The sequence below is a fragment of the Alternaria arbusti genome (assembly GCF_024043155.1).
Source record: "Alternaria arbusti strain BMP 1465 chromosome Unknown scaffold_1, whole genome shotgun sequence".
Lineage (NCBI taxonomy): Eukaryota > Fungi > Ascomycota > Dothideomycetes > Pleosporales > Pleosporaceae > Alternaria > Alternaria arbusti.
The window spans coordinates 3,481,376-3,491,304 of NW_026249941.1; the positions used below are offsets into that span (position 1 = coordinate 3,481,376).

The following is a 9,929-nucleotide window of genomic DNA, read 5'->3' on the forward strand; positions in this document are numbered from 1 at the left end:
TCTTTCCACCTTAGAGGCCTATACAAGGTATTTTCGTCTGCTCCAGCTGGTCGTAACTCATCATTCGCTGACATTTGTGTGTGTTGGCAGCCTCTGATTCAGTAGATTCTTTGTTTACTCCGAGAGCTTGCTGCCCCGCGAGCTGCAACGAGCTCGATCCAAGACAGCTCTCATTTCAGTACTACCAGTAGTCCGCTTCCAGTCACCTTGAGGCGGGTGTATCTTCGACACGATTGTGGACGTGATTGGTGTTTGGCCAATCCGATACATGATCATGGCGAAAGTGGAAAGCACGAGCCTGCCAGGCCCCGCGACCTCGCCGGGCGACGACTCCAACGGTTCAGGCAGCGCCAGCAACTGTGAGTAGGAGCGACTGCTACACAACACCATCATGACTGACAAAGATCGCTAATCGCAGCTTCCGCATCTACAGCCAAGCCCGCAACCTCGCCCACCGTCCAGACCTTCCCTCCGCCCAAGAACGACAAGCCCCGGCCGCACGTATGCGCGACTTGTACACGCTCATTCGCGCGCCTAGAGCACCTCAAGCGCCACGAACGATCCCACACAAAAGAGAAGCCCTTTGAGTGCCCCCAGTGTACGAGATGCTTCGCGCGACGCGACCTCCTCCTACGTCACCAGCAGAAGCTCCACCAACAAGGCGCGACCAATACAAGACCCCGCAATGGACGTAGGGAAAGCACAACCGGCCTGCCGCCCAACCCTGCCGCCCGTGTGCGCAAGAACTCAGTCTCAAGTAATGCGGGCGGCGCCAAGGGCAATGTCATGAGGCCACGCGCAAACACCATCAGTCACATCGACCCGACCGCCCTCAACAGCTTCCTCGCCACACATGGAACTTCGATAGCTGGCGGCAGGGGAGGCCACCCAGGTCATTCACACCATTCGAGCCTATCGGGAATTAGTCAGTTCGACTACAGGGGCATGTCGACAGCTGCCGGCCACCATGGCCAGTCTCACGGTCTACCAAGACTAGACACCCACATGGGATTCGGTATGGGTGGCGGTCTTCGCACGGCTCCCATCCCAGGCATGGCTGGTTCTGATGACCGTGAGCTCGAGAAGTTCTTCGGCTCGTCAGCGGCTTCTACGATTAACCCGAACCAGCTGCACCACTTCAACGCAGGCATCGCACTTCCACAATCGCCCTTCAAGCAATTCGCTAATCCCTTCGCCGGCAACAATCCTATTGAGGAAGACGATTTCGGCTGGGGTATGGGCATCGACAGCAACATGGTCTTCACCGGAGCCAACGAGTCGGCTCTTGACGGCTCCTCGCCATCGGCCATCAGCACTGCGAGTCAGGGTGCTTTCAACGACATGATGCTGGACGGCTCAAGCCAACAAAACTCAGCAGCCATGTGGCACAACCCTCTAGTCGCGCACACCAGCATCAACCCAACCGCCTTCACACTCGATGCCATGGCTCCGGTCTTCCCTGAGCTTATGATGAACAACAACACTTCACAAGAGCTAGGCGATCAGGGCGTTCAGAACGATTTTTACTCGTCTACTCCACCTCCTTTAGTGGCCATGAGCCCTTCAGCTGGTATACCCGGTATGCCGAATCAGTACTTTCAGACGCCCATGACTTTCGCTTCTGATGCCCGCAGCATATCATCTTCCTCATTCAACGGCAGCGCAAGGCACAGTTCTGTCTCATCATTTTCCACTGAAACCATTACAGACTCTACGCGGCAGGCTATGATGTTCAACTTGACTCAAGCCATGGGCTACGGTCATGGAGCTCAACGGAGATTCTCGCAACCCGCAGTCAGCTCGCCTCTGTCCAATGGTACCGGGAAACCTTCAGCCCAGGCTGGTATACTCCCTAGCACTGTCGACATCCAGCGCTACGTCAATGCGTACATCCACTACTTCCACCCGCACTTACCTTTCTTGCACATCCCCACACTTTCTTTTGATACCCCGGCGTACACATACCAACTTCGCTCGGCCGGAAACTACAGCCAAGATACCATGGTTGGTGGCGGCGGCTGTCTCATCCTTGCCATGGCCGCGATAGGTGCTCTGTACGAATATGAGCAGAATGTCGCAAAGGAATTGTTTGAGGCTGCGAAGAAACTGATTCTATTCTACCTTGATGAGCGCCGCAAAGCTGGACTCTCGGCTGTCAACGGGTCGAATGCCGCAAACGACCACATCAACAAACCACCACTCTGGTTAGTGCAAGCTATGTTGCTCAACCTCATCTTCGGTCACAGCTGTGGCGATAGACAGGCCGCTGAGGTTGCGAGCACCCATTGCGCAGCACTTGTAAGCCTTGCTAAAGCTGCTGGCTTGGATAAGCCAACCGCTCCAGAGCAGACTTCTTCCAGTCCACCCAATCATACTAATGGCGACAATGTGGACATGTCCGACGAATCGAGCTCGCAGTTTGGCCAGCATGCAGATAGTGTGGACGAGCACGCTCAGTGGATCCAGTGGAAGAAGATCGAAGAGCGTAAGAGGACTTACTTTGCTATCTTCTCCATGTCGAGTCTGCTTGTATCCGCTTACGCGCATTCTCCACGCATATTGAACTCAGAGATACATCTAGACCTACCTTGCGAAGAGGATCTCTGGTCTGTTGACAACCCTCAGACGTGGGTGGCTATGGGCGGACCAATGATCGCTCAGCAACGCGGTTTGTCTTTCATCTCGGCTATGACGTACCTTCTCGAAGCCAGTTCGCGGAATACCACCTCACGGATGCGAAACTCCTACCCCCAGGCATTTGCAGGCGGGCAGCCAATGAACGGACCCTCTGAGAGCGACATCCGGCCTAGCACATTCGGTTGCTATGTGCTGATCAATGCCATGCACGTCTACATTTGGGAAACGCGGAACAGACACAACGGTCGCTTGTGGAAAGCCCAGGAGACAGAGGCCATGCATGCTCAGGTGGAGCCCGCTCTCAAGGCCTGGCAAGTCGCGTGGAGAGCCAACCCGAACCACAGTATTGAGCGCCCCAGTCCGTTTGGTCCTCTTTCCGCCGACTGTATCCCATTACTAGACTTGGCCTATGTCAGGCTATTCGTCAACCTTGGTCGCGCGAAGGAGCTCTTGTGGCAGCGCGATTTTGACGGCATGGCGAACGAACTCGCCAGAGGCATTGATATCGTCGGCCAAGCAGACGGGACACCTGAGAGGTTTGCATCGATGGATCTCAACTCAGGTTCTCCAGGCCAAATGGGCTCACAGGACCACGTCAGTCCCGGAAATGCGGCAAACGGTTTCTCCAACTCTCAGTCGTCCAAACGCGAAAGGCATCTCCGAAAGGCCGCTTTCTACGCTGCTGACTCCCTTTCCATGGCAGACAAACTGGGTGCCTCGTACGCTGACTTCACGGCTCGAGAGCTTCCCAACTCATCCGCGTTGTGTACTTTCGATTGCGCTCAAGTCCTTGCTGAATGGGTTGCAACTGTGCAAGACCGTGTTGGCCGTCACATGGGTGTGCTCGGTAGAGATGATATTGATTTTGCGGGCGTGCCAGCTGTTGTACTCCTTGAAGAGGAAGACATTAAGCTGCTACAGAAAATCTCTGATATCCTCCACCATGCTGATATGAAGCTGGCTTACGACATATCGTCCAACAACCTACCGATGCTGGGTAGTCTTTCCAACCTCGGGCACTGCGGTTACGGAACCAAGTTGCTGATGGTGACGGCTTACATGCTGTCAAAGGCCGCTGTCTGGCCTGGTGAGTCTGCCTGCTCAAAACCTGTACAACGTCTGCTAATATGACAGTAGTAACCCATGTCCAAGCTCGTGCACTCGAGGCGCATGCCCAGCACATCAGTCAGCGAGCAGAAAACTCGCTTCATATCCAGTAATCATCTGCCTTCTTCGAGCTTGTATAGTACTAGACTTCTTCGGCTGTCGATATGCCTACTGCACCGTGTGTGCCTCTCGGATACCCTTTTTACACAAAATTTCCATCGGGTCACGACATTCCCAAACGACCACACCCTCATTCATTGATGGGCCTTCTTGTACAGCTTGCTTCGTTGATCTGGATCAAACGCACTGCTTCGGTTGCTTAGCGACAGCTAAAGCACCGCGTCTTCCAGTTACATATTATTCCGGTGTGGATGGTTCCAGAGATACGTGCAGTCACCATCCGTCTACTCACCTTTGACGACATCGCTGCCAATACTACTCCCATTTTTGTCATTTCAGGCGTTGGGGACAGGACGCAGGGCGTTCCTTCTCATCTTGATTTTTCGGGTTTTATTAGGAATTTGTACACATGGCGCTACGTATCGAGGCACGTTGCTGGCGAGCAATCGTGTCTGACCCGGCGGTGGCTGTAACACGCGCAGAGTAAGATGATACTATGAACAATCCTTTACGACAATCTGGGTATAGGGTATGGGCGGCGTAAATGGGACAACGGGTCAAAAAGTCAATTTTGATCACGCAGCTAGGGAATACCTGCATCACGAATGAAAAACCTACCACCCCCAAACTCCAGTATGCCTTGTGAGTCCGCGATATGCCGCTGATACTTCAACCGCCTTCTCCGGTGCAACCCCTACATGAGATTCAGGTTCACCAAGCATTCTGATTCGTTCGTTGTGCTGTGTCACCATCTTAGCGGGTGGCTTACAACTGCGGCGTTGCTCTCGAACCAAGCAGCGGCGACGCCGTTTTGAACCTAAAGATAGCCAAAAGCCACCTGAGCAAGATCAAGATCTGGACCCTTCAACAAAATGAAATCTATCTACCAAAAGACATATTGCATGACTTAAACATGTCCTCATCTCCGCGCACATCTACACGGTAGACTACACCACAAGAAGCCCCCAACCAATCCGCCATCCCGATGACCAACACCTCGATGCTCACACTACCCCAGCGCCCAGCCCAAGCTACACTAAGCCTCACAGCCTCACTCCTCTAACCCAAACACACCACGCAGCGCCGCCGCCGCCTTCGCCAAGCTCCTACGCGTAAAACCACTCGTACGCAGATCGAAGCACTAACGCACTAACCTAAATGCAACCACACACCACGTGTACATACGAGCGTGCGAGTCTCCATCAATCCCCCGGATGCGCTCGGATGACATGGAACACGGCCGGCACCATTGGCGGCGATGCAGCCGGTGCGCCAGCCGCAAAAAACGTGTACGGTGTCGGAGGTAACTCCGGAGTGATCATGGGATTGGGTATGCGCATGGGAATAGCGCGGACATGACATGGAGGGACGGCGCAGGGTACAGGGTCAGTCAAGGATAGTGGGCAGGGTCAGGGTCAGGGTGGGCTGGGGAAGGAGGGATCGGGGGAGTGTTGCTGTTCCTGGATTGAGAGGATGGGGGATTGATTGGGGTGAGAGGCCGGTCTTGGGATGTGTTACGTTTTGAGTGTGTTGAGCGATGGTGTTGGGGGTGGTAGGGCCGATGATGTGAGATGGGGGTGAGGCTGAGGGTGAGGTTGCGATTGGTGAGTGTGGAGTGGGAATATGTGGATGGAAATTGGAGCCTGGTATGCGATATGAAGTGTGTTTGTGGTGTATACTGTGAGAGCGCGGTACTTGCTAGGTGTGGATAGCATGGCCTTGCTGTGCAAGAGACTTCAGTATGTGTCGGCTACAAAGCTCTACGGTACTCTCAGCCCTCCGAACCCGCAGCCTTCACTATCCTTCGTTTACGAATTCTCCGTGGGCAGAAAAACGAGGTGTAAGGGCTGTCATTCGCGACTACCTGCCATGCGTACGCGAAGAGCTAGCTGCGACGCGTTGATTGGCTAGATTCGGAGCTTGGGTCGCGTACACCTTCCGCTACAGATCGCTCTTTCACGTCAACCACATTCGCGTCTCTGTTTCAACACATAGCCTATTTATCATCACACTCGATTCACAGAAAGCATAGCAGAGAATAAGAAGCATATCGGTTGTCAGGATGTCGCGCCCAGCAGCGCGTAAGGCCGCTCCTAAGGGGGAATACATCGAGACCGTATGTCTCTCCTCCCCTTCCGCATCAACAAAACACCAGAAAAACATTATACACATCTTTCCACACCCCATCATCATAGCATCTCCCACTTCCACACTCCACCAAATTCCTAAATCATGGCCCTCCTCACTAACACCACCCCCAGGATTCCGGCAACAAAGTCTCCCGCCGCAGCGCGATCACCGGTACTGCCAACATCACGCTCGGCGGGCGCACCGTCATCATGGCCGACGTGCAACTGCGCGGCGACCTGCATCCCACACGCTCGGCACCTTCTTCGTCTGGTAAGGACGTGACGCCGACGAGCATCAGCATAGGGCGCTGTACGGTCATCAGCCAGGGAAGCGTGATTAAGCCGCCGAGCAGGATCAGTAGGGGCCAGGTGCATTATTATCCGATGAAGATTGGGGATAATGTTTTTGTTGGTACGTTTTGTTCGGATTCTGATGTCTGCTTTCGAGGACTGTCATGCGAGACGTCTGGGTATGATGTACGTTGTGTTATACTAACCTAATGATGGCAGGACCAAACTCGACTGTTCAGGCTATCTCCATTTCTTCTCATGTGCACATCGGGCATCACTGCAACATCGGTCCTTTTGCTATCATTAAGGAAAACGTCAAGATATTACCACATACGGTTGTACCAGCGAACATGGTCATTGCGTCGGGGTCTGTGGTGGGCGGTCAGCCGGCGAGGGTGGTGGGCGACGTAGGAGAAGGGTGGGGTGTTAGTGGAGGAGGTGGTGGTGGATTGGGTGTTGGCGGTGGAGGGGAGGAGAAGTGGGTTGAAGGTGGCGATCTTAGGGAGCTGGTTAGAAGTATTAGATGATGGTGGGATTTGCGCGTGGGTTGAGACGGAATGGGATGGAGAGATATGGCGAAGAGAGGAACGGGTTGATATCCAGGGAGGGTTGATGCATTCTTCCAGAACATTACGAAATGCTATTTCTGGTTCATTGAAGCTACCAAACTACGATACAGGTAGTTCAGATCCCATCTCAAATATGTACAAAGAAAAAAGGCGAAAAGCGCCAAACGATCGAGCGCAAGACTTGCGCAACTCAGCGACTACCAACGATGCTGCATCGTAACTTCCAAGCCAGCCCTCGAATATCGCTACCTGATCATCATATGGACCGTAACAACCGTATCGTTCGTATCACTCAAAATCTCCATGAAACGCATACATAGATCGCAGCGAAGCGTCTCCATTCTCTATCCTAGCTATTACCCGCCCGTAGGTGACCAACGTATTTACATCCATCTACACCATCTCGCTCCCCTTCTGCGCTTTGACCTCCATGGTAGTCAACTCAAACTCTCTTTTCTGGTAGATACCCTGCGTGTCCCAAGAATCGGGAGAGCTCTCGCTTTTCGTATCGTTAAGGGTGGTTCGTCCATCGGAGTAGATGTGCGCCTTGTGCGTGGATTTGGTGCCGATGGTTGGGCCGGGGCCGAAACCGAAGCCGAAAAGGGATGGAGCTCTGTGTGATGTTAGCGTTTTGCGACGACGACAGTACAAGACAAGGACGTACCGGCTGCGTCGCCTTGTTCCTTCTGCGGTGGAGGCCAGCTTCTTCGATGTAAGGGAAGTCTTGATGTCCCGGAGGAGAGGTCGCAACACGGGTATACACTGAACAATGATGGTGCCGACGATCTCCGAAGAATACCAAATGTTGGAATGAGCGTTGCGCCAGAAGTACCACTCGTCCTTCACGTTGCCCTCGTCCTTCCAGCCTGTGCGTACAGCAGATACGATCGCGACAAACATTCCCTACTCCAAAGTCAGCGGTGGATTATAAGGGCATACTTGAAGCAACGCACCAGACTCATGGCAACACAAAGCCCAATCTTTTCCACCTTCCGCATGTCGAGGTTCCACGTGATGACCCAGGGGAAGACTGCGAGAATAAAGTCCATGATGATGTTGTATACGTTGCCGCCTTCCTTGAAATCATCCCTGAACTTTGAATCGAGGCAGAAGTCCAACCGGTACCAGACGTCGTAGGATTCTTTGCCGCACACTTTTGCCCATTGAAGAATGACTTTGGCAATCATGTATGCATTCATGCTGCCAATGATGAACCATAGTATCCATTGGCCCCAGTTCTTAGTCAGTTTGAGCAAAGTGACGGCGAAGGCAGTTTTGGTGAGCGATTGGTTGATCAGTGTTCCACAGGAAGTAATGTTGATGAGTATGTGCATTCGATCGTCCCATGTGTCGGTCACATAGCCTGTGGCGTACTCGGTTGTGATGATGGCGTTGTTGACAGCAAGCAAGACCTGTTACACGATCAGCTACGACTATCTGTAAGCCCAACAGGTGCCTTACCCATGCAACGAGGAGGATGTGGTCATCCCACCAGAGACCGTGGCGACGAGTGACTTTGATCCATATCCGGAGCGCCAGGAAGAGTGATGCACCAGCAAACAACGCCCATAGCCCAATGTTCAACTCGAGCGAAGGATCCACGTAGTGGTGACCCGAATCATCGTGGTTCCGGCGGATCATGTTTTCCCAGCGGTCGGAACGGGATGCGGCATAGAAGCGAAATGAAGGAAACCGTAAAGAGTGAGATGTAGTCGCAGACCGACAAAGTTAAGAAACGAACGAACGAATGCCTCCGGCACTCTACACTGAATGACCGGGGTGGTGGGTGGAAGAAACGACGAACAAGAAACGCCGTAAAGTGCGAAGCGGCACGAGGTCTAGATGACATTTGCGCATCCCCGTGCAAGGATTCCAGGGATTTCCTGTTGTTAGCATCGATCACAGCCCAGCAAGCGACAATCTGCTTGACATTCCAGACTCGGAGGTTTTGAAATGAGTCCCATCTCGAAGGATGGTTGGTGGAACCACTATGCCGGTAGTGGGCAAGCCCCGGGCGCCGTCGCACGATAACAGCTGTATCTTCCGATGTATCCTGGGGAAGCTCGTGTTTGCTAACTGAGATAGACGTTAGTAGGCGAGCCTCCCATGGCTTGTGCTGACGCGGAAGGGCTCCGTCATTTAGTACGCTTGGGAGAAGCAAGCAGAAGCTGCTCAGTGCCCTTTAAGCGGTGGTTTGACGACATTCAGATCAGCGATGGTCATGGCTACTGAGATAGCTGCCACACAGTGGGACAACGTCGCACAGATGTGCGAAACATGGCAAACGCCGCGACCGTGCCTGCTTCTCCTGGGTGTGCGCAACGTTCCAAAGTCGTTCCAACGTCGCTCGAAACAGGCCACGTGCTGAAGACGCCACTGCGTCCGTGTACTGGCGGAGAATTACAACTACGATAATCCTTGGGGGGCGGCTCGATATTAATCGATGCATTGCAAACACCAGCTCAGCTGCGCCGAGCGTATGGTACGGAATGGGTAGGCCCGGGAAGCCGCAGTTATGCCGACCGGTAATGACTGGCATCCCCAGCGCGCAGACTTTGCTGTTGGGTTTCTTCGCAGAATTGGACACGAAATCGATGAATCGCGAGGGAAGGGGTGGGAAAGAAGTGTTTCAGATTGAGAGACGCCGGGGCAGTAGCCGATGCGCTGTTTCGAAACGGGTAAAGCATATCCGGGCGCATGAACGAGGACGTCATTCGATCGTGCGCGCGACGAACACCTCCCTTTTTCTTCTCTATTTCCGACATACCATGCTATAACAAACACATCGGTTAGCAGTATAGGAGGAGCGATGGTTACAACTTCAGAGCATTCACGAATGAAGGTTGCGCGATGATGATTACTCATTACCCACACCTTCAAGCGAAAACAATCGGGCATGTATAGCGGCATTCCTTCTCTCTCGCTCTTATCTCACTTGCTGTGCAATTTCTCAAGATGCTCGTTCCTTTTTTCCTACTCCCTCCACTTCGCGATGGTTCAACATCCTGTAACGCTCCAACGGCGCGCGATATCAGGTTTGGATGTAGCGCAACCGCCGTGAACCCAGGACTAAAGG

The 9,929-nt window shown here is 53.3% G+C and overlaps 2 protein-coding genes across 2 annotated transcripts; one reads left to right on the top strand and one right to left on the bottom strand.

Annotated features, from left to right (window-relative positions):
• Nucleotides 1-274: 274 nt before the first annotated feature.
• J4E86_001268 (uncharacterized protein) lies at nucleotides 275-3,857 on the top strand (the record flags this gene model as incomplete). Its single annotated transcript, XM_051441838.1, has 3 exons — nucleotides 275-359; nucleotides 419-3,724; nucleotides 3,775-3,857. 3 exons carry the CDS (start codon nucleotides 275-277, stop codon nucleotides 3,855-3,857), a joined length of 3,474 nt encoding a protein of 1,157 aa, XP_051308009.1.
• Nucleotides 3,858-7,246: 3,389 nt separating this feature from the next.
• Nucleotides 7,247-8,494, bottom strand: J4E86_001269 (uncharacterized protein; the record flags this gene model as incomplete). The annotated part of the gene is made up of 4 exons (XM_051441839.1): nucleotides 7,247-7,466; nucleotides 7,518-7,756; nucleotides 7,807-8,265; nucleotides 8,315-8,494. 4 exons carry the CDS (start codon nucleotides 8,492-8,494, stop codon nucleotides 7,247-7,249), a joined length of 1,098 nt encoding a protein of 365 aa, XP_051308010.1.
• Between the last annotated feature and the right edge of the window lie 1,435 nt (nucleotides 8,495-9,929).